Genomic DNA, 24,883 nt, shown 5'->3' on the forward strand with positions numbered 1-24,883 from the left:
ACCCCATATGTAATTACCTGAGCCAGGTCCCTCGGTGGTGAGCGTCCTTGGAAAGGCTGTAGTGATGTCCCTCCATGGAGTCCCAGCAGAGGTGACCTTGGCTAAAGACAGAAACCAACGTAAGGATGAGGCCTCTCTGAGAGAAGAGAGCTTGTTGCAGGGAATCAAAGGGGCAGCAGAAATAACTGTAAACACAACAAAAGAAGAGAAATACATGCACAACTTCCAAACCTACCTGAACACACCTTCGTTGAGAGTGTATGACAATCCAAATGTCTGACAGAGGTGTGTTACAGTCATCATTATCACAGTATAATTGTTAATAATGGAACTTACAGCCACAGTAAATGTTTTTCATCAAACACCTCATAAAATCCTTCCAGTGGCCTATAGGGTAGGCAGTATCATATTTTACAGAGGAGGAGGTCACAGAGTTTAAATAACTTGCCCAAGATTACACAGCTGGTAAGAAGCAGTGTCAGATTTGAACTTAGCTCCATCAGCCACTAAGTACATGCTCTATAAATGTTAAAATATGCAAGCACACGTGCCCCCTCTCCCCGACACACGCAGAGTCCAGTGGTTCTCAATCCTGGCTGCACATGGGGGAGAATCATCAGGGGTAGACTTTGTAAAACCCCCGCACTCAGGCTCTACCTCCAGAGGTGGTGATTTTTCTGGTTGTGGGGTGGAGCCCAAGCATCTGTAGGAGTTAAAATGTTCCCCAGGTGATTTTAATGACCGCTCAGGTACTCAGACCTCTGATCTAGGCCTTTCCTCCATTCTCTAGATCCTGGCCATGAGGTTCAAAATAGATGGAGGGAATTAAACATGGCTGGGCATTGCTGGTGAGGCCTGTTAAACTTTAGGTCTTAGGGGCCCAACCTGAGGGCTTTAATTGAGAAGACCAGAGGTGAGACCAATCAGTGTATTTAATATGATCCACAGGCAAATCTCATTCAGAAAGAAAGTATGCAAAGGTCCACTCACCTGGTTTGATGACCAACTCCAGGTTTGATTTTTGATCATTCATTAGGCCTGGGAATTGGATCCGGCAGCAATAGGTCCCACTGTCAGCTAAAGTCACATTCTTTATGGTCAAGGTCACGTCTCCTTTGTGGAAATTCCTCTTTAGTAGGTATCTGCTGGATGTCCAATAGGTCAAGTTCCTTCCATCAGTGCTGAGTACCAAACTGTGACATTGAAACAAAGGGCAGGGTCCCTTGCCCCAACACACAGGCACGAGATCCTCAGGGGTGGGTGGAGAGTAGGCGCAGGGCAGATCAGCATCCTGACCCACCTCAGACACGTATACTCCTTCCAAAGACCCTGCATAAAGAGGGAAGGAGAGCAATGAGGGAGGCTGCTCCATTTCAAGAAAACTGCAAGCAATGCCTTGCAGAATAAAGAGGAAACCACTACTCCTATCCTGTTTGGAGGACAGTTCACTACAGCAATGATTCTCAGACTTGAGGGGCACTGGAATCTCCAGGAAGCCTTGTTCAAACACAGACAGCTGGGCTCAACCATCAGAGTTTAGAGTTAATCAATCTGATTAAATATTAATCGGAGCTCCTGATTTAATAGTTTGGCGGGGGGAGGGGGGCAAAAATTTGTATTTCTAACAAGTTCCCAGGACATGCTGATATGGCTGGTCTCAAAACCTCCCTTTGAAAACCAGTGCCCCAGGAGAGAACTGTGGCCGGTCCTGTGAACACCAAAGGGCAGTGCTGATGGAAACAGACAATCAGACAATGGGTAATTGTCGGCCAGGAAAAGAGCTCACCCATCTGGGCTAGTTGTCTGTTCACCAACACAGGGCAGTTATCCTAACACAAATCTCTTTTGTTTTTCAAGCACCAGGCACATAATAAATAAAAACCCTTGGCTGAATAAGAAGTTAGTGTATGGCTGTTCTGAGGTTGAAAATTAATTTATATATATATATATATATGTACACACACATATTCAAACAGCATAAAAAGTATATGAAAACTCTACGCCCTCTCCCTGCTCTTTTCCATTTCCCAGCTCCCTTTCCCAGAGTCTATTCATTAAGAAGCATTCATGTATTCCCACTCCCCTGCAACACACACACACACACACACACACACACACACAGAGAAGTCCAATATACCCATTATTCTGCTCTTTGCTTTCTTCAATTCACCTTATGACTTACAGACATCTCATATCATTATGTTTCATCAGCATCACTGTTTGTATCATGGATATATCATAATTTCTTTACCCACTACCCTACTGGTGGACATTTAGGTTGCTTCCAAACTTTTGCTCTTGCTAGCATTATGATGACCATCCTTGCATCTTCATCTTGCACCATCCAATTCCAAAAATCCAGACTTACTTGTAAGTAGTAGCAGCAAGAGCAGGACACAGTCAAAGGAAAAATGTGAAAACATGGGTTCTGAAGAAGAAAAGGCAAAGAATGGCTCTGTTTAGGTGCCGTTTTAATTCTCCAGCTGAACTGGGTACTTCCTGGAACTGTCTCTCCTCCCCAGTCACAGGAGCAGTGGCCACTCTCCCAACTGCAGGCCCAGCACACCAGATGTCTGACGACCAATCACTCCTCTATTAACACTGTCAAGTCTACGATGACAGCAAAGGAAACCCCGCTTCTCTCCTATGCTAGACCACACACATCCTGTGAGGACTCTGACATTTATTCTGTCCGCATCAACAAAGAGGAAGCAATAATCAGAGGAAGAAAAGGGTTACTTCATCAAGTGTCTCTTGGCAAGTAGAGTGAGCCCTCTACTGTCTCTGGTGAAATAATATATAGTCCTCTGTTTGAAGTGGACAGTATTTATTGGAAACACAGGTAGAAATGTATCACTCATGCATTCATTCAGTCAAGTCAGTCAACTGGTGAGTCCTGTGACCAATGTTTATGAAGCACCTACTATGTGTCAGGCACTGGACTAGGAGGTGGGAAATACCACCATGAATGGCCTATTCCTTATACTCATGTTTAGGTGCCCTTTTCGCTCCAGTCATGAGCCTAATTCTTAGCCTTTGCTCTAACACGAATTGGGCTATGTCATATAACCTTGTTAGGTTTGCCTCCTCATTTATAAAGTTTATAAAATGAGAAAATTGTGCTAGGTGATATATGCACAGCTCCCTGCTCTAATATTCTGACTTTGACCTGAACTTCCAAACTCTTCCACTTAGGAAAAATGCGTTCCTTTCTGCAATGCTTCTTTCCCCCTCCTGTGGGGGGAACTGAGGGGACCTCAATGTTCTATTTCCTCTCATATACACAAGATGTCCCCTCTCCTCCCACCCCACAGGCTTTGGGCATTAACTGTCAGAAAGTATTGAGTTCCAGTCACACTCTCCATCACTGAGGTAACATCTCACACCCAAACAATCTCAGCCCTGGGAGAGTAACTTTTGTCTGGAAACCTTAAAAGCCAATGGTTATTTACAAAAGGGAAGTAAGATCACGATGAAATAGTTTCTGAAAACCCTGTGGCCTTTCTCTGTCTTCTCTGCCTGAATTTCCTTGTCATTCACTTTATTTATTTTATTTTATTTTTTTCTAGTTGCAGTGAGCGGGGGCTACTCTTCGTTGTGGTGCACGGGCTTCTTGTTGCGGTGGCTTCTCTTGTTGCAGAGCACAGGCTCTAGGTGCACAGGCTTCAGTAGTTGTAGCACGTGGGCTCAGTAGTTGTGGCTCGCGGGCTCTAGAGCGCAGGCTCAGTAGGTGTGGCGCATGGGCTTAGTTGCTCCACGGCATGTGGGATCTTCCCGGACCAGGGTTCGAACCTGTGTCGCCTGCATTGGCAGGCGGCTTCTTAACCACTGCACCACCAGGGAAGTCCTTGTAATTCACTTTAAACCTTATTAAATGCAAGTAATATAAATATCCAGCTTGTTCTATGTGTGTACTTCCATAGTGCCACAGAGCTAGCAGTTACTCAAGAGATCATGTTCAATTTCTTCATTGTATATATAAGGGAAACTGAGACCTGAAAAGATTGATTTGCCCAAAGGTACATGATTGGTCATTTCAAATAAGAACATGAGTCCCCTAAGCTCCAGATTTTTTCCATTATAAACCATGTTTCATGAATTTCATATCTGCCCTTAATATGTCTGCCCACATATCTAAAAACAACCAACAAATGCCCATATTCAAGTGTAAGGCAGACTTGATTAAACACGGGGTCAGAGGTTAGATTTACTAACAGCATGACTTCAAGCAACACTCTTAAAAGTTTTAGCCATCAGATTTTGTGTTCTGATTTTTGTTTTTTGGTTTTTTTTAATTATTACTCTGTTTTCTGTTCATCTCTAGAATTGCTACTGGGTCCAACTTTATAAAACATTAACAATGTATTAATTCATTGAAGTCTAGACATGAAGGAGCCTAGAAATCTACTCTAACCCCTTTCTTTTATTCTGTGTATAAAGGACTGTTTCTGAACATTGTCATGTTCATTTAACTGTCATTTCTTGTTTTTTTAAAACTGTTTAGGTAATACATCCAAATGGCTAAAGTTTAAAGCAATATAAAAAGCTTACATTAAGAAGCCTCATTCCCACCCCTCCAAGTCCACTAATTTCCCCAACCCAACCTATAGGATTCTATTGTCATGTCTTTTGTGTATCCTCCCAACGCAAACACAAGAAAATAAAATATATATTCTTATTCCTTCCTTTCTTAAGCAAAAGAGCATACCATACATACATTTTGCACCTTGCATTTTCTATTTACTATTTTATATAAAAATTTTCTGACATATTGGGCTTCCCTGGTGGCGCAGTGGTTGAGAGTCCGCCTGCCGATGCAGGGAACACGGGTTTGTGCCCCGGTTCAGGAGGATCCCGCATGCCGCGGAGTGGCTGGGCCCGTAAGCCATGGCCGCTAAGCCTGGGCGTCCGGAGCCTGTGTTCTGCGGCGGGAGAGGCCGCAACGGTGAGAGGCCCGCGTACCGCAAAAAAAAAAAAAAAATTCTGACATATTAAAAGAAGAGAATAGTACATACTCCCAATACACAAATTTAAAATCATCTGACTTTCATTTTAAAACAAATCCCAGATGTCATGTTATTTCACCCTTACAGACTTCAGTGTGCATCTTGTTTTCAAAAAATTGACACTCTATATATAACCATAATACCATTATCACACAACACATAATTAATAATGATGTTTTAGCAGCACCTGACTCTTCAGTCCATAATCGAATTCCCCTGATTATCTCAAAATTGTCCTTTTATTATAGGTTTAAGTCCAGACCTAAACAGCTCCCTACATTGCATTTGGTTGTTATGACACTTAAGTCTCTTTTGATTGAGGACAGTCTTCCCTCCTTTCCCCCTGCCATTGACTAGTTGTACAAACCAACTGTCCTGGGCACTGTTCCATTTTCTGGGTTTGTCTGTTTCCTTGTGGCATCATTTAAAGTATTCCTCTTTTCTTTGTATTTCCTATAAATAAAGCTTAGCTCTAGAGGTTTGGTTAGATTCAGGTTCCACTTTTTGGCAAGAATACACAGCTGGTGCTATTCCATCACAGTTGTCTGGTTGCCCCACATCTAGAGATGCTAAGATTGATCAGCTTGCAGCTTTCTTTTTCAACTTCACATTCTATTCTGAGCACCTCTCCATTTCAGCTCATATAGAATGTCCTCGTTCTTTATTATGGCTACATAGATCCCATTGGGTGAAAACACTGGGTGAAAATAACAAAGTGATCATTCCCTTGAAAAGAATACTTCATGTCTCAATTTATTTGTAAAGATGATCATAAAAGACCCATCAAGGTCTATGATTCTTTAATTATGTGCAGCAGAAGTTTGCTTTTTAAAAGGAGCCCTTGAATGTATTTTTGGTAAAGAAGTCTTTTGTATTGTAATTAATTAGTTTCTAAATTCTGTTTAGAAAGTCATATCATAAATTTTCTTAAGGGACAGTTGAGTGTTGGCTATAATTATGTGGAGGGATAACTACAAAAAAACTATTGCATATGATACTACTATAGAAATTGTTTTGCTTTTCTCCCTTCGTCAGCAGGAAAAGGGAGAGAAAATCTTAGACTCCTTAAAGATAGCCTCCAAACACCAAATGGAAACACTGGAATTATGTGTAATTAGAATTACACATTTATAGATAACTAAGGGGCCACTTGACAAAATTCATAAAATGGAAGTGAGAGAATTTTACTCAGGAGACAGGAAAGCATGGGCGATACAAATGGGATCACCTGGAAAAACTCAGTTCAATTAGAATCTACCCTGTACAATGGGGGAGCCACAGTGGAATGGATATGGGGGAGACAATAACGCCCACTAAAGCTGGAATCCTATATGTACTTAATTTGAATAAAAAATCCTCTCATTTAAATCACAGCATCTCAGTTAGGTTCTATGTATCATTAGTCCCAAAATTTTGCAAAGGTAGACACTGGGGTTGGATATAAAGGGTAAGAAGTTAAGCAACTTTGAGCTCAATCTTGACCTACAGATTACAGCTAGCCATGTGACTTTCGTTAAGAGTGCTTGTAACCTTGTGTGCCTGTACAGTACTTGAAAACTTTTTTTATTATTATACAAGTCATAGTCACTGTAGAAAATTCTGAAAAATAAAATAAGAATAAAAATAAATAAATAAAATAAAGGCCAGATCCCACTACCATGAAATACCCACTATCACCAAAACAGGTCTCCTTTCAGATATTTTTCTATAAATCTCTCTATATATACAATGTGTTAATGCCAGTACCTCTGGTGGGTGTATCTCTAGTAAGAAAGTCTTACTCATGGATGATTGTGAGCATCATGAACTCAGTGGGATCCAGGAGAAGGTACAAAACATTTCTTTACACACCCCAAGTCTTTTTATTTTTATTTTACTTTTATTTGTGTGGTCTCAGTGCTCTCATTTGCATCAAGTTGCTTTCAGCATTGCCCTCTGCACTGGGTCCCAGCACTGAGAGGGCTACTTCATCCCTGTGGAAAACTCCAGGTTCTCAGGGTCACTTACAAGATGAATAAATTTCTCCCTTGCTACTGCCCATCTCTCACAGCATGATCTTGGTGTTCTTATGCCAACAAAGACTTCTTCTCTCACCAAAAACCCTATACTTTGCTTATGTTGTAGATGACAGAAAACCCAAGTCAAACTAGCTTAAACTACAGATGTATTGACTGACATTATTGAAAAGTCTAGCTTCAGGCAAGACTTGGTTCAGTGGCCCCAGTGAGGACAGCAGGGACCAGGTTTCTGGCTGTCCTGGCGTTGGCACCTTCTGCAGATTCCACACAGTGTCCTTCTCCTGTCCCTGCAGAGCACATATCTGCATACCAAGAACATCTCTTGGCCACTCCCACACAAGCCCACAGATGCACACCCCCTCAAACACCCACGCTGGGTTACAGACTTATTCCTGAACAATCTGTGTCCATAGGTTCAGAAAGGACTAATTGGGTGAGCCCTGGGTCACATCCCCAATCTCATGCTCTGAAAGTGAGAGAAAGGTGGGTTTCCCCAAAGAAAAAGTATGGTGCATTTTAGAAGGAGAAATGGATGCTGGGCAGCAGAAGCAAATATCCAGTACAGACCCCCTCCCAGAAAGGGAAGGGGTGGGGAGATGGGGAAAGAAAACTTGCCCCTCCGAATATGGATGGTTCTTTTCCTTACAAAAACGACATTTTACTAATAGGGTGCTTTTTTTTTTTTTTTTTTTTTTTTTTTTTGCGGTACGCGGGCCTCTCACTGCTGTGGCCTCTCCCGTTGCGGAGCACAGGCTCCGGACGCGCAGGCTCAGCGGCCATGGCTCACGGGCCCAGCTGCCCCGCGGCATGTGGGCTCTTCCTGGACCGGGGCACAAACCCGTGTCCCCCGTATCGGCAGGCGGACTCTCAACCACTGCGCCACCAGGGAAGCTAATACGGTGCTTTTTAACTTACAAGGACGCCCTCTTCACAACCCTGGGAGTGATGCCAAGGAGCTCTCCTGTCTTTAGAGAGTCTTTATATTGAGTAACTCTGGATGAGTGCCAGAGAGATTAAGCTTGAGGCCACACTCAAACCAAGGCCAGAGCCAGCTCAGTGCCGCTCCTGCTCATGTAATCAAACCTTTCAGAGTGGAGGACATGGGAGGGGTGTGAAATAACTTACCCTTGATAACTCATCGAGGCTCCCAGCGACGAAACTGAAAAGGGTGAAAACCATCAAGAAAATTCTGTTGAGCTATGTGTGAGTCACTGTGGGAACTCCTATCGGCGGTCTCACCTTGAAAATGGCAGTCCCACCGTCTCCTCCAGGGCGACGCTGGTGGGGGTGCTGTGAGTGGTCACTCATGCCAAGCATGTTCTCCTGTATGGCAGTTCTTTGTGTTTATTAGTTTTTTGCTCCAGGTTCAGATACTGAAGCTAATCATCCTCAGTTTGACGGACGTACTCCTCATCAATCCCAGTGAGGTCCCTCTCTTATTTTATTTCATTTTACTACTGCCCCACTTTGTCCTTGACGCACATTCTCATTTCTCTCGTCTCACGGCTATCTGCTTTACCCGAGAATGTTAAGCAGTTTTCCAAAGTGTTTATTCCAGCTTACATTCTGACAGTGAGAAGAACTCTTACGATGCCCCCCACATCTTTGCCGGTATCAGGACTGTCACACTTTTTAATTTTTTCCTATATGAGTGTATGATGATGTCACAATATGGTTTTAAGGTTAAACTACTGTTTAACGGAAAATGGCACAGATGTACAGAACATTGCATACTTAAATTTATAGTTTACCAATACTTGGAAGGCAAACACTCAAGTAACCAGGACCCAAAACAAAAAATAAAACATGGCCTATCTCCTCAAGTCCTTCTGACCCCCACTCCAAGACCACATGTCCCTTCCTGATCACAAAGCCTTCCCCCTGTCCTACAGGCAATCACTATTCTAAATTTTGCAATAATTGCTTCCTTTTTTTTTAATAGTTTTACCATCTAGGTAATGCATCCTAAAGTTACATATATAATTTTGCTTGTTTTTGAACATCATAGAGTGAAATCAAATTGTCTATAGGCTTTTGTGTTTTGTTTCTTTTACTTAACAGTGTATTTGTGAGATCCATTCATGCTGCTTTGTATCCCTGTGGGTTGTTTCTATTACTGAATAGTTTTCCTGGGACTGGCTATGCCTCAAATTGTTTATTTCCAGGTGAACATTTCTTCTTCTGTTTCAGTTTTCATGAACAACGCCATCCTGGACATTCTCATACATGGATTCAGGTGGACACATATAGGAGTTTCTCTGGAGCGTATTTCTGACAGTGCAATTACTGGGTCAGAGGGAGCCTTATTACATAATGCCTGCTTCCAAGACATCTACCAGCAGAGTATAAGTTTCTCTTATTCCACATCCTCCTTAACACTTAGTATTGCCAGACTTTTTTTTTTAGCCAAACTGGTAAAGGATATGATGGCCTCTCACTACAGCTTTACTTTGCATTTTCCTCATTGCTAACAAGGTTAATGAGCACCTTTTCTTCTGTTTGTGAACCATTTGGATTTGGGGAAGGGGAGGAGTGCAAATGTTTGAGTCTTTTGCCCATTTTTCTGTTGGGTTTCTCAGTTTTTCTTATTGCTGTATATGAATAATTTATATACTCGGGATACCAGTCCTCTGCTGGTTTAATCTGTCATATTTTCTCCCACTTCGTTGCTTTTCACTTAGTTATGGTATGTTTTCTTGAACACAATTTCTTAATTCAAATGTAGTAAAATGTACTAGCCTTTTCTTTGGTGGGTTGTACTTTTTGTATTTTTTTAAAAAGACTTCTCTTACCCAGAGATTATGAAGATATTCACCTACATTAGCTTTAAGGCTTTATAGTTTTTTCTTTCACTGTTGGCCTTTAATTTTCCCATAATTGATTTTTGTATATTTTGTCAATTGAAAATTCCAGCATTTTCCCATTACTTTGTAATGCCATCTCTGTTATATTTCAAAAATCATACAGGCATGGATCTATTTTTTGGCTTTCTAATCTGTTCCAATAGTATATTTTCCTATCTTTCTTGTCAGTATAATACATCGTTTTAATTATTGCAGCTTTACGAGAAATGGTGATGTCACGCAGGGCAAATCCTCCCCTTAGTTCTTTTATCAAGGGTATCTTGGGACTCCCCTGGTGGTCCAGTGGTTAAGACTCTGCACTTCTACTGCAGGGGTCGTGGGTTTGATCCCTGGTTGGGAAACTAGGATACCATGTGTTGAGTGGCATGGCCAAAACAAGGGTATCTTGGCTCTCTGGGTCCTTTGTACCTCCCAAAGGGAAGGGTATAGGCTGAGTCCATATTTGTGTCTCTCTGTCTCTCCATACTCAAATTGGAAAAATATATTAAAAACTATTTTATGGATGAGGAAATTGAGACTCAAAAATGTAACTTGCTGAACAAGTTACATTTGTTGAACAAGTGAGGGTACTCACTCACCATCCCAGTCCCATAAAAAGAGCTGCGGAATGTTCCCTCTTTTTCTATTCCCTGAGTCTGTATAAGATTTTTTTTTTCCTAACAGTGCTTGGTAGAACTTGTCAGCAAAGCTATTTGAACTTGAAGTTTTCTTTCTGAGAAGATTTTGACAACTTTTTCTTTTTTTAATCATCAGAAAGCTATTCAAGTTTCCTACTCTTAAACCTTGGTAATTTTGTAAGAATTTGTCCAATTTATCTAAATTTTCAAATTTGTTGGTATAAAGTTATTCATAATATTTTATTATTATTTCTGTCTATAAAATCTGTAGTAATATCCCTTTTTCATTTCTGCTATTGATTATTTGTGGCTTCCTTTTTTTTTTAACCACTCTCCCCTTTAAGTAGTAGTGAGTCAGAACCCCTCAGGCTTATGAACCACTTAAGCCTTTCAGATACCCCCTCAGCCCTTCCAGAGCAGATGTTTCTGCACAGATGATTCTGAGTATGTTGCCTGGGGACAAACAAGTTTCAGAAAGAATCAGCATGGGCCTTCTCTTTCATTCCCAACATTAAATGGTACCTACCCTATACTATGGGTCCATAATTATCATAGTTAAGCAAATCGAGTGTCATGGAGGTTAATAGGTCAAACCAAGGCGAAAGTACTAGTAAACATAGGAGCCCAAATTCTACCACGCATTACTCTTTTTCTGTTTCTTTTCTTTTAAATCTGAGTTTTAACAGCCATTTACTAGCCCAAGTGTCCTCGGTGTGTAGCAAGTTACATTTTTGAGTCTCAATTTCCTCATCCATAAAATATTTTTTAATATATTTTTCCAATTTGGGTATGGAGAGACAGAGAGACACAAATGTGGACTCAGCCTATACCCAGCAACTTCTGTTATATATAGAATGTATTTCCACATCAGTACTCTCATTCTTAATGGCTCTTAACGATGGTATTCATAGATCTTCAGGTTTGCTGAATGACTGAATAATTGTGAAAATCAATAAAGACCCCAAAGGCATCTTTCCTTATAGTTATGATACAATGCATTCCTAGCCAGCCACATCACCCCACCTGACACCCATCCTTTCAATGTCTTCCCTTACTCCAAACCTAGAGCAGGGGCAGGGAACCAGCAGCTTCACAGAACTTGGTGCTAAGCAGATATGAGAAGCATCTTACTGTCCTCATGTACTCAGAACTAACCAACAGTGCCTGAGGTCTTCCTCAGGTCTTGTCCAGGCAGTCCTGGGAGAAAAGCTCTAACCAAAAATCTCTTATTTGCAACATAGTACTGGTTATTTTGACAAATTTACACCCTATTCTCTCCATCAGAAAAGAGTCTGTAGGCCACAGTCAGACACAAGCAGCAAGTCTCACTTGTTGAATAAAAAGCTCAGTATTACAAGCAGCACCTGTGAGTTTCTCCACCTTAATCTCCTCCTCTGCCACCTGGCTGCAGCTTCTAAACTTGAGGTAAGACTGCCACTTACTGTTAGACTCATCGCATTACAGTTTGAAACCAGTTCCTAAATCTTTGATTCTAAATGCCAAATGCAAAAGACTCAGCAGGGAAGGTACCAATTAACCTTTGAAAGCTTACTAACTACCAGAAATTAGGTTTAGTGCTTTGGAGCCATAATCTCACTTAGGCCCTAGAACAAACCTGTAATTTTTATTTTGTGGTTATTAAGTGGTTTTGTGAAAACACTCCAGGGTTTAGAATCCAATCACCTAGATTAGAACCTCTGGCCGAATTCATTTGGCTGCCTGTTTTTTGTAAAGTCCACAGGCTAAGAATTATTTTAACATGTTTAAATGATTGGGAAAAAAATCAAAATAATAATATTTCATAACATGAAAATTATTTAAATTCAGGTTTCAATGTCCATATCTAAAGCTGGAACACAGCTGTGCTCATTTGTTTACATATTTTCTATGGCTGCCTTTGTACCATATAAGAGAGTACTTATAATGCCTAAAATATTTACTAACTGGCTGTTTACAGAAAAAGTTTGTTGACTCCTGACCTAGATTCTAATCTGGAAACACCACCTGAGCAAACCACAAAACTGACCCCCACTTTCATAAAGTGGGGGTGATATCTACTAAGCGGGAGTTTTAGGAAGTTTAGTGCTATACGCACAGCATCTCCTTAAGATAGCAGCAGAATTCTAACAAAAATGCTTTAAAATGTTCAAAGGGAGCTCATAATCTGTCTACAAATCTCCTTCCTCAGTCCAGTATCATGTAGTGTATAAGAGTATGGATTTTAGGGACTTCCCTGGTGGCGCAGTGGTTGAGAGTCCGCCTGCCGATGCAAGGGACACGGGTTCGTGCCCCGGTCTGGGAAGATCCCACATGCCGCAGAGCGGCTGGGCCCGTGAGCCATGGCCGCTGAGCCTGCGCGTCCAGGCTCCACAACGGGAGAGGCCACAACAGTGAGAGGCCCGCATACTGAAAAAAAAAAAAAAAAAAGAGTATGGATTTTAGGGTCAAAATATCAGATTCCACTCGACTCCATTTATTACCTATGATTTATTAACTATATGATGCAGTAGAGAGGGGACAGAGTATGAAGGTTGAGTGCTTAGGCTTTGAAACTAGAATGTTTCAGTCCAGGCTTTGCCACTCACTAGCTTGGTGACCTTGGGTAAATGACACCTCTCTGAGCCTCTGCTTCCTCATCTGTAACATAGGTGTAGGAATCATAATGATTTCAATGGGTTGTTTTGAGGATAAGAATGGCTTTTCATACATAAAGTGATTAGAACGGTGCCAACAAAGTGCTAGCAGGCTGCCCCAAAATATGCTACAACGGCATACTGAACCAAGAAATGGCCAATGCAAGAGGGACACTCTGACCCCCACTTTCTGTTTCCCCCAAAGCAAAAAATAAACCTCTCCCATGAAAGGTGCACTCCCTGCAGTAAAGGTAAAAGGACACCCTTATTGCCTGGGAGAAGGAATTTCAGCCAAGAAGCCTATAACAAACCTTGTTACTTCTTTAATTTACTACCCCAAGCCCAAATTGTTTAGATTCTTCACTAATTGAGCACCCAAAACCTAAGTTTCTTTGTCCTGTCAATTCCTCAGAAATTCAGTGTTTGTCTAAAGAGTATATATGCTTTGGCTACTTCTTAGGTCCCATTTCTATGAGACCTCCCTGTATAAGAATTAAAATGTCTCTTCTCCTGTTAATTTGTCTTGCGTCAATTTTAGTATTAGTGCAACCACAAGAACTCGAGAGGGGTGGAGGGGGAAATTTCTCTCTCTCCAACACTTCCCGTCAGATTTAGGATATAACAAACTCCTTCCCTTGGCCTTCTAAGTCCTGTAACCTGACCTCCATCTGCTTCTCTAGCTCCAGCCTCCTCCCTCCCTATGCTGTGGCCATAATAGCCTTTTCCCCCAAATCATGCCAACTTTTAGTTGTCTCATGAGACACTTGCACTTGCTGTTTCCTGTGACCTCAGGACCCAGGACACGTCTTTTCTCTCAAATACAACACAGCACAGTTGAAATGGCCTTCCAACACCCTTAACAACTGTGAACATAGAAACATAACTTGAAAAGAGAAGATAATGTGGACAAGGCATTTTGAGCAGGAAATAGGAATATAATTGGAAGCAAGAGTCTTCTGTTATAATGGCTGAATGGTTAAAGCAAGAACTTATACCTTCAAAAATTAACCTATTTGTTTTCCTGTTTATCTTTCTTCCATTTTCCTTCCCACTCCTCATACCCCCAGCAACTAAACCAGTATCAGGAATAGAGAGGAACACAACATCCACTAAATGAATGCAAGGAATAAATGAATTTAAAGGAAGGGGTGGCCCTCCTCCCCCCCAACACTGACATGCTGGGGTCTGTCAGATTCTTACAGAATCTGCCCCCAGCTGAATGGCCCAGTTGGAATCAGGTGTGCCGCCCCTAACTCCTCCCTCCGAACTGGTTAATTAGCCTTTCACCTTTTTTTTTTTTTTCCGTTTTTGAGAGACAACTCCCAGAGAGTGGTATAGAAAGACCTAACACTTGGGAATCGTTAGCAGCCATGTTCTGCACCCGTACCATCAAAGAATTTGGTTTGTAGAGAATGAAGCTAACAGAAAAGCCAGAAAGGAGAGACAGAGGGTTCTGGATCAGGTTTGAGTCCCAGTTGCCCTAGAGACCCTCCCAGTCCTTCATGGTTTGGATGTTTAACTTATGTAACACAGTATCAACAAATTCATCTTTTGCTTAAACTAGTTCAATAGAGAGTACTGACTAATGTAATCCTCCTTTATCCTACTGCACAGTAGAGTCATCTACAGATTTCTTAAAACCAATACCAGGGCCCCAGGCCAGAACAATGAAACCAGAATCCTGGTGGTCTGGGGCCCAGGCATTGGTAATCTCAATAGTTGCCCAGGTTATTCTTCCAGATATTTCACTTTGAGGAATCAATCTATCAGGAATATTCATTATGACCAGGTGTGCAGAGATGTATTTTCATCCTCACAGACTGAATCTCTATATAAACTTTGAAATTTGTAACAACTATCAGACCACTAGTGCTCCTTCAACCCATTATAATACCAGGAGTTCACGTCAGAATTCTTTAGAGTTTATGCCAGGTCCCACCCACAGACCTACAAGATCGGGTTCTCCCAAGATCAGAATTTAAGATTCCACGTGAAATTTTAATCTCTTAATCCTTCTCTCCAACAAACACACATTATATACAAATGATGTCGTGACTCTCTTAAGGATGTGATAATGTGATTCAGTTAGTTTTTTCCATGCAACGAATTGTAAGGCAGCCAAAAATTGGTTTTGTACCTCTTAGCCCAGAACCCTCCTCAAGGTTGTAAAAATATTGAGGTCTCCTTTACAAAGGAGATTCCTTTGGAGAGTCGCTCAAGTGTTGAGCAATGTCTACCTTGCCCCGCCACCGGGAGATGAGGGGGTTCCCCTCCCCCTTTAATTTAAGCTTGAGAGAGCCTGGACAGTGTCTCCTGAAGTCTCTGGAGTCCAAAAATCTACCAAACACGTATCAGGAAAAAACAAATGAGACTTGCCAACTAAGTGCCTAATAGAGGGGTTATCTACTTGGAAACAGCCTACACTCCCCAGATTTTTAAAGAAAAGGATGCATGAATGTTTCACATATAGAACTGGCCTGTGGCCACTTTAAACTGGACTTTGCCAGCTTATCTGGCAAAAGGTCTTACCATTATCAGTGATTCTTAATCTTGAGCCTGCATGGGAATCACCTGAGGGCTCTTTAAACCACAGTTTGTTGAGCCCCACCCCTAGAGTTCGATTTAAGATGTCTGGGGTGCACCTGAGAATTTGCATTTCTAACCAGTCCCCAAGTGATACCAGTGCTGCTGGTCCAGGACTACGCCTTGAGAACCACTGGCCTTTATTAAGAGAAAGGCTGGCAGCCACCCTCAGATACAAGGCACACTCTCCATCAAGATTTTGCCGGAAGAGAGGCTGGAGAACAGAAAAGAGAAGGTGCAGAAATGAAATCTCAGTGCTCAAAACAGGTTGACTTCTTATTCACGTGGTGAAGTCACATCAGTGGGGGTGGGGATGGGGACTGGGAGAGGGTGGAGTTAATGAAAGGAGGGCCTAGTCTTCACGCTTTCAAGGACCCGAAATGATTGAACTTTTGCCATCTTCAAGTGGCTTCCAAAGTTTTGCTGGGTGTGACCATCAAACCAGCAGATAAGAAGAGAAATTTTTATGGGGCAGGCCTGGATTTTTACACCACATTCCACTGGTAAGAACTCAGTTACATGGCCTCACAGAGATGCAAGAGGAATGGGGGGAACATAGTCCCTAGCAGGGCAGCGTATCTCAGGCGTGCAAGAATCTCTGGCGGACATCCAGCAGTCTCTGCCACCAAAGCCCCTTCCCAGGGCAGGCTTCCAGCCTTAAGCAAGTCTGAGTTTAGGAAATGTATAGGTAATTACAGACATTTTAATTCTTAAAATGAATGTGACTAAAAGTGATCAAAGGACTTCTTAGTGACTGTAAAAAAGCTCTGGGACCCATCCAGGATAGGGACAAGAGGCTGAGACAGAGTGTTGCAGGAGCAGCCCAGAGGAAAAATAAACTGCTGTTTTATAACTCTCCAGGGTTCCTCTCTTTTAACATGTTACACTATTCTTTTTAGAGATTAACCAAATTTTTAAGTGAAATAAATCTAAGGATTTCATAATTTCATATTTATAAAGTTTGATATCCTTTATTATCTATCATTCTTAAAGCAAATGACAAATCTACTTTTCAGGGATGAAAACCTACTATTACTGAGGATATCTTCAAAGTTTACTGCAACTCCGAAAACAGGGATGTTCCACACAATAGAGGCAAACACTGCTTTTATTAAGGTGATTACTCTTAATGTAGGCGTACTCATTTACCTAGGCTTGCCATAAAGTGAAATGACATGAACTGCCTGTGACGCCTAACAATTGAGAAAGTTGGAGAGTCAAGCTGCTTGCAAGACTTCTAGTGCTCTCTCTTTTGAGGCTCTCTAACAGTGAATTCACTAATATATATGCTATTTACTGAAACGAAAAAAAAAAGAAGAAAAAGAAATATCCTTCACGGTCTTTCATTCATTTCGTCAATTAGGACACACAAAGCAGCGTCTTTCTCTATAATCTGATCTCTCCTATGACCTGAATTTTCTCTTTGCTGTTCATCCTGTCCAGCACAGTTGTTGCTATCATCAGCATCCATTGGTTCAGTTTTTACTCTCAGCCCTGCTTCCGAATGGGGCAAATCATCAGGCAAAGAAGCCAAGCAATTCTGAATCATCTCAATGACTCGTTCCAGATGCTTCTGAAATCTCTCAGCTGTCTCAAGGCGTTGACGTTTCTGCACCTCCATCATGACTCTCAAGGTCTCTCTTGCTTGGTGGGGTCGGTATTCATTTATGAGATGATGCACATGTACAAAAAGCAGCTTAAGATCTTCTAGCTTCTCTTCTCGTTTTATACTCCCAGGGCTCCTTATCAAGATATCTAAGAGGTCTAAGAAATTAATAAGGATAGACATATTGAGTTTTCTCAGTTCTTTCTTGTGATCAAACTGCATAGGATGAAGCCGTTCGATACCCTGACTTTCTAAAGGGCGGATGATAAGATCATCACACTGGAACTGGTTGCCAAACATCATATAACTGTCCTTTATTGGAGGTGGAGGCTTGGGAGCGAGGCCTTCCTGAATATTTTCATCTGTATACTCCTTGATGTACTGCATCGGAGGGGGTGGGAGGGCGCTTACTTGCTGTGGCTCACCCATTGTGGAAGATCAAGAACCTACAGAAATGGACCATCAGACAAAAAATAAGAAAAAAAAAAATCACACACACACACACAGAAATAGACCAAAGATTGAGAGTGGAGCTACAAAACAAACCTGTCACATTCAGCGACTAATGACAGAACATTTTACTTTTTCTCCCCTGGCAGTTTGGCACCCAGGACAAAATGATCTCCCCAGTCTCTAAAACTAACATTTACAACAGGGAAAGGCTGCATCCTTTTCTAATTAGCAATATATACTCAATCATCGTATTTTTCCTGCTCTACTTAATACTTTCATTGGCACAAAAAATATACTGTAGTACACACTTGACCCCTGAGCAACACAGGTCTGAACTTTCACGGGTCCACTTACACGTGGATTTTTTTCAATAGTAAATACTAGAGTACTACAAGATCCATGGTTGGTTGAATCCTCAGATGCAGAACCGCAAATATGAAGGAACTGCAGATACGAAAGGTCAATTCTAAGTTATACTCAGATTTTCAACTGCACAGAGGGTGGGTGCCCCTAACCTCCCGGTTGTTCAAGGATCAACTGTATTTTCATCTATAAATTAAATCATCTGGATTCCACACCCCTCACCAGTTATGCCTCACTTCTCTACCCTCCCTACAGCCAAACTACACATGCTGTCTTCCCATCTCACGTTACAATCACTCGTTTTATATTATAGATTGATCTCCAACAGCAAACACTTATAACTAAGGAACACTCTGACAAAATTAAAATTACTATATTCCAGACAAACTCACATCATCTGAGCTTCTGTGATCCAATTCCATTCCCTTTTTTCCTACAATATACTCTACAATTTTTTATAGACTCATTAACTTTTCTACATCTACTACAGAAATTTCAAATTCAACTATACCTTCAATAGCCACAATAACCTCCATCTACTCCATTTGAAGCTTAGGTATATCATAAAATGAGAATATCCCGAGTGCTCACTTAGATGGATCTTACCAGATTTTCAAGATATAACATAACACCATCCAACATGAGAGATAGCAAGCAATATACTGGAGGCAGTTTTATACTTGGAATTTGTGAGGTAATAAGGACAGCTGTGGGGCAGCCCTGAGTTTCCACCAAAACTGGCTGCTGCTGAGAATCAGTCTGTCAGTGGCCATGGGCATGATGAGTTACTCTAACTGTATCAACCCACACTTCACTGCTTTACTAGCCTTCTGCATATTCATTTTTATCACTATCCGATCTGGCGTCAACCTCCTACCTCCACAAAAACTGCTCATCACGGCCATCAACAATCACCACATGACCAAATCCAATGGACATTTTTCTAAGCTGATCTTAATCTCTCAGCAGCATTTTCTTCCTTTTCAACACACTCCCCTTCTCCCTCAGCTTCTGTGATGCTACATTTACGTCTTCCTCCTACCACACTGGCCGCTGCCTCTCAGTCTCCTTTACTGCCCCTCCTTCTCTAGCCAAATTTTAATGCTGGCATGCCTCAGAGACTCACAAACTCAAAACCCAAAGGGAAAAGGCAGGCAACATAAAGAGTGAAGGAGAACTGAGCATCTCCAAGCCAGACCTCAAAGCCTCCAGCCACTAGCATTCATGTGCGAATGAAGATTCATTGTTCCTTGGTCTTGAGTTTTCAAGTAAGGGCAAAAAAAATCCAGATTTTTATGTGAAATTTCTCAATTTTTAAAAATACTGGCAATTAATTGCAGAAATTGTCAAATACTGTGAGGTCAAAAAATATTTATCTCCAACAATCTTTGTGGTCTGCTGGCCACTAGTTTTAGGCCTCTGTTTTATGTTCTCCCTGGGATGATCTCAGTCAATTCCATAGCTTTTAATACCATTTCTATCCGTGGTTCTCAACCAGGTGTCATTTTGCCAACCAGAAGATATATGCAAGGTCTGGAGACACCTTTAGTTGCCACAACCAGGGAGGGGGTGCTACTGGCTTCTAATGAGTAAAGGCTGGGAATGCTATAAACATACAATGCACAGCAACAAAGAAGTATCCAGCCCAAAATGTCAATAGATTGTGCCGAAGTGGAGAAACCCTGGTCTATATTTATGACTCTTGACTTTTTTTTTTAATTTAAGTATACTTGATGTACAATATTGTGTTAGTTTCAGGTGTACAGCAAAGTGATTCAGTTATTTTTTTCAGATTATACTCCATTATAGGTTATTACAAGATATTGAATATAATTCCCTGTGCTATACAGTAAATCCTTGCTGCTTACCTATTTTATGTATAGTAGCTTGTCCGTTAATCCCATACTCCTAATTTGCCCCTCTCTCTCTCCCTCTCCCCTTTGGCAACCATAAGTTTGTTTTCCGTCTGTGAGTCTGTTTTGTACATAGATTCGTTTGTATTATTTTTAGATTCCACATATAAGTGATATAGTATTTGTCTTTTTTTTCTTGACTCTTGACTTTTTATCTCCAGTCCAGACTGCGTCTGGGCTGCTCCTGGATGTCTCACAGGGCATTCAAACTTAAAAAAAAAAAAGAAAAAACGAAAGTTCTTTTGAGTCCATCTACCATAAATACACACACCCTAAACCTGTTCTTCTCATAGCTTCTACTCTTTCCTGTTTCAGTAAAATGTCCCCATTATCCACCTAGTATTTCAAGCCAGAAACCTAAAGGTTATCTTAATCCTCCTTTTTTACCAATCTCCTCTCCTCACCATCACTGCCAAATTTATCAAGTCCCAAAACTTCGCTATCTCACTATCTCAAGTTCATCAGTTCTGATCAAGACACCATTCTCTCTTACCTGGAATACAATGGCTTCCCAGGGATCTTTCTGATTTCACTACAGTTCTTCTATATAATAGCCAGCCTAATTCTCATACCGCATTCCTTCTCCCTTATATCCTAGCATATTGTCTTCTAGTATTTGTTGGTAGCTCCATTCATTTCAAGAAGGCTTCAAATCAATGGGAATTTGGAAGTAGGTATAAACATCTTTAATGTTTATTTACTCTTTCAAATATTTACTGTTTGTCTAATATATGACAATGATGATTATAATGACAGATAACACTTGAGTACATAGTATGTGCCAGACACTGTGCTAAATACTTTTCTCATGGTTGCGAGAAATCTGAGAAAAGAAGGGTGCTCTTTCCATTTCAGAGATGAGATCACCGTGGCTCACAAAAGTTGATCCACTTGCGTAAAGTCACAGAGTAAAGGAAGGAGCCAGAGCCTAAAGATCTCAAACACTACATCATACTATCTTTCAAGGATAAACATGGCCTCCATCCTTGCGTTGCTTACAATCTATAAAGGAAAACAGACAAATAGCTAACTACATGTTTTAAGGTTACTACAAAAGACCAACAGATCTGACTACCAAAGATAAATCTAAAAATTCCATATAGGAAAATATATCATAAGCAAAATTAAAAGACAATCCCATTTTTCTGGGAGAAGAATGCCTGCAAGCTAACAAGGGCAAATATTAGAAACTTAATTTTGATTTTTAAAAAACATTTTCTGATTCCATCCCCACAAGATAAAGCACTATGACTTCAGCAGTTGCCTGTCGTATTCACAACTCTACCTCCAGCGCCTTAAACAATGCCTAGAAGGTGCTAAATCCTCAATAAAGATCCACTGAAAGAGGTTTTTTTTAACCCTATATATTTTTAAAAAATAATAGAAAAATAGGCAAAAGATGATGAGAAAAATGCAAATGCTCAATAAAGGCAGGAAAATATTCAGACACACTGTTAAAAGCAAATTTTAAAAAGGATTCTTTTCATCTAACAGAGTATCAAGATTTCACATACTACATCATCTGACAAATGTTAGAACACCTTCTATGTGGCAGGCCCTGGATTCCAGCACAGGTCACACTCTCCTTCCTCTCAGTTTCTTCAGAGTGGCCATCCCAATTTTAGAAGCAGGCTCTTAGCTCCTCTGGCCCTGCAGGGAAGCCTACTGCGGTGGACAGCATCCATTCCCCTCAGCTCTCACAGAAGACACCATGACAGCCACCATATAACACTCTCAGGTGGCAGGCCAGTACCGCCAAGAGAATATGGGGCTCAGACACAACTGACAGGAAAGGAAACGAATATATTTATTTGGAATTTAACCTGACAGTATCAAAACTTTTAATGCTGATATTCTTTGACCCAACAATTCTTTTTTTTTAATTTTTACTTTATACTGGAGTATAGTTGATCAACAATGTTGTGTGACTCAACAATTCTATTTCTAGAAAGTTATCCTACAAAAATATTGGTACAAGTACACAAAAGTGTGTTTAAGGATGTTTAACGCAGCATTGTTTGAAAAGAGCAGGAAAAGCTGGAAACAGCCCATAACTTCATCAATATGAGGGCTGGATAAAATGTCTATATACACACACAACACAGCCATTAAGAAAAAAGGGGTGAAAGTGCATGGGATGGAGGGTTATAAATACTGTGTACCATTTCATTTATTTACAACACACTTACGAGTTGCAAATAGTTATAATCAACTCTTTAAAACTTCCAAAAACATCAATTCAGACTTATAGAAAAGCTATATGAATAGTATAAAGAATATTCCATATTCTTCACTCAGATTCTCCAAATGTTAACATTTTCCCTCATTTGCCTTATTGGTCTCTCATCTCTGTACCCGCAAATACTTCAGTGGGTATCCCCCCAAATAAGAATGTTCTCTTATAACCACATAATTACCAAAATCAGAGAATTAGCAATGATCTGGTACTTCAAAATAAATTTCAGACAGCCCAGGTTTCACCCCACTCAAGCCTTTTTAGATTGGAAGCCCAGTTTTGTGCCTCCCAGCACCATGTGTAATCCTCTACTTTAGCTGCCAATCCCCAAAGGGCAAGTAAGTGACAGGTACCATTGTTTCACATCCTCTCTTAATCTTCAAACCAATTCTATGAGTTAAGTAGTATTTTCAATTTCATTTTAGAGATGAGGATCCCAAGTCTGTCTCACCAAGGGGAAGTGTCTGCAACCGGATCAAAAGGCTAGTAAATGGCACAGCAGGAATTCTTAACCTTGGTTCCTGTACACAGTACAAGTTCCCTTAAATCGGTAAACTATGAAGCATCTAACAGTACAAAAGGAAACTGACGTATTACAGAAATCCTGTTTATCTCCCTATCACTTCTCTAGACTAAACTTGTCAAAGGCGATGGAGGCTTTTAGTAAAACAAGCTGGTTGTTTAGTAAAATCATAGCTGGTTATCAGACTCAAGATCCACCTTCTAGTGTTTGTTCCGTTCTGCGGTATTTCACCAAAAAAAGAAAGGTATTCTAGGGTCCCATCCCCAGACTTTTGACTCGTTTTGTCTACTGTGAATGGGGCCGCTGGTATGTTGTTTTTAAAACCTCTCCAGATGATCTAATGATTAGGCTTGGCATCTACCTCCTTCCCCGCCTCCCATTAATTCTTCTGATTTCAGGACTGCTCCCTGAGGAGGAAGAGCAAGGCTGGTTATCCCGTAAGGCTGGAGAGGCCAAAGGACTCGCCGAGGCCACCCACCTTAGCAAACCAGCCGCGAGAGACTAGAACTGAGGTCTGCCAACCTCCGGCCGGGCTCGGCCTCCCCACTCGAAGGAAGCCCAGAGCCCGCCGCAAGGAAGGCACCTTCCGCCGAGCGGTTCACCCCGGGGCTCAGCGAGCGGCGGGGAGGCCGCGCTCCCCGAGGGACGCGGGAAAGGAAAGCGGGCGAGCGTACGCCGCACCAGGCCTCCCCCATTCCCAGCCCGCCCGGAGGAAGTCGCGGGGTCCGGAAGAAGAAATGCACACTGAACGGAGCACCAAACCGTCGCCGCCCACTCACCTCAGCCCCGGGTTTACACTGGTAGCTGCTTTCTCCACCGCCGCCGAGACCCAACTTCCAACCTCCTCTTCCAGGAAGAAGCCTCTGACGCTGTCCCTTGATTGGCTGAAATAGCTGTCCTTTAACCGAGGCTCTAGGCCCGCCTCTGACCGCTGGCTTGCTATTGCGCCTGCGCACGGCACCCCCCCCCCCCCCACCAACCCCCCACCCCCTCACCGACCGCGAGCTGCCTGCCGACTTCTGGCAATTTGGCTGCGGCTGCGGCTTTTGCAGCCACGGAGGATTTCTGTACTTTGTATCAATAAAAGCAGCAGCTGGTAGCTCGTTCCTTTCTTTTTCTTTTTTTTTTTTTAACGCTTAAAATTGAGGCATCCATACGTCTTACGTAAACGTTAGACAATACAGTAAGCAGATATTTTTAGAAATGATATCTACTGTAGCCCCACTGTCAAAAATAACATTAAAAAATATGAGGTTGGACTCTATACGCTGTTTAAGTATTTTGTAATCTGGAAATACTTGTGAACATGATTGAGAATCAATAATATATTCTTAATTTGCATTTTTTTTTACCATCTATTCACTTTTATTTTCATTTACGAATTCAGATTCTATTTCCAGGCAACAAATTACAAGTGTAAAAAAAAAAGTACACTTAATTCTTTTGGAGGTTATTTTCGTAAGAAATGTTACACATTTCTAAATTTATGGGAATCTTCCAAGAGCATGTTGCGCTTACAGAAATAAGGTTGTTATTCTGATAAACGTTCTCAACTTTAACTCTTTAAGATTATTTGATTTTTTTTTAAACTAATTACGGAGAGTTCCCAAACATACAGGAAAGTAGAGAGAATAGTGTATTCATCACCCAACTTCAACAATTATCTACCGATAGACATTATTTCAGTTCATCAAGCATTTCTAAAAAGTAAGGACTCGTTTTGTTTGTTCGTGGAACCAGAGAACCATTGTCTCACTTTAAAATAAATTAATAAGTATTTAATATCATCAAAATCAAGTCAGTATTTGTATACCAATTATCTGAGGATCCGATAACGTCCATCCCTTTGTAACTGGATGATGTATCATTTAATTATCCTTTAATCTATAGTTTCCTTCCTCCACCTCAATCCCCACCCCCCACCATCAGTTTATTTGTTGAAGAAATCTGTTCACTCTTGAGCATACCCCAGTCAGGCTTTTCTCCCTTCACTGAGACCAATGTGACCTACACTGTGACCTCCAGGGGGCATTCTTAGTACTCATCTTATTCTACTCTCAGCAGCATT

General features: G+C 41.3%; 2 protein-coding genes across 4 annotated transcripts in view; both read right to left on the bottom strand.

Annotated features, from left to right (window-relative positions):
- HAVCR2 (hepatitis A virus cellular receptor 2) overlaps positions 1 to 16,693 on the bottom strand; it is a 37,718-nt gene extending 21,025 nt beyond the window's left edge. The window contains exons 1-3 of the mRNA XM_022590237.2: positions 2,369 to 16,693; positions 991 to 1,329; positions 18 to 101 (exon numbers count right to left, since the gene is read on the bottom strand). Coding sequence (XP_022445945.1) covers positions 18 to 101; positions 991 to 1,329; positions 2,369 to 2,423 — 478 coding nt within the window. The 5' untranslated portion in view covers positions 2,424 to 16,693. The remainder of the gene's footprint in view (positions 1 to 17; positions 102 to 990; positions 1,330 to 2,368) is intronic.
- A 118-nt stretch (positions 16,694 to 16,811) lies between these two features.
- On the bottom strand, positions 16,812 to 23,690 carry MED7 (mediator complex subunit 7). Of its 3 annotated transcripts, none has more exons than XM_022590239.3 (2): positions 23,595 to 23,690; positions 16,812 to 17,773 (listed from the first exon to the last, which is right to left on the bottom strand). In XM_022590239.3, the coding sequence occupies exon 2, from the start codon at positions 17,754 to 17,756 to the stop codon at positions 17,055 to 17,057; it is 702 nt and encodes a 233-aa protein (XP_022445947.1). In that variant the 5' UTR covers positions 17,757 to 17,773; positions 23,595 to 23,690; the 3' UTR covers positions 16,812 to 17,054. The 3 variants fall into 3 exon arrangements, with proteins under 3 accessions (XP_022445947.1, XP_022445946.1, XP_022445948.1); XM_022590238.2 differs by lacking the exon at positions 23,595 to 23,690 and adding an exon at positions 23,294 to 23,537; XM_022590240.2 differs by lacking the exon at positions 23,595 to 23,690 and adding an exon at positions 21,598 to 21,864.
- Between the last annotated feature and the right edge of the window lie 1,193 nt (positions 23,691 to 24,883).

This window comes from Delphinapterus leucas, chromosome 3 (genome assembly GCF_059928025.1).
Source record: "Delphinapterus leucas isolate spDelLeu-1000000601 "Yukka" chromosome 3, BTC_Dleu_Yukka2, whole genome shotgun sequence".
In the NCBI taxonomy this organism is placed as follows: domain Eukaryota; kingdom Metazoa; phylum Chordata; class Mammalia; order Artiodactyla; family Monodontidae; genus Delphinapterus; species Delphinapterus leucas.

Excerpts from the sequence above, each read along its gene's own strand:
- MED7 (XM_022590239.3), bottom strand. The coding sequence starts at position 17,756 with ATGGGTGAGCCACAGCAAGTAAGCGCCCTCCCACCCCCTCCGATGCAG.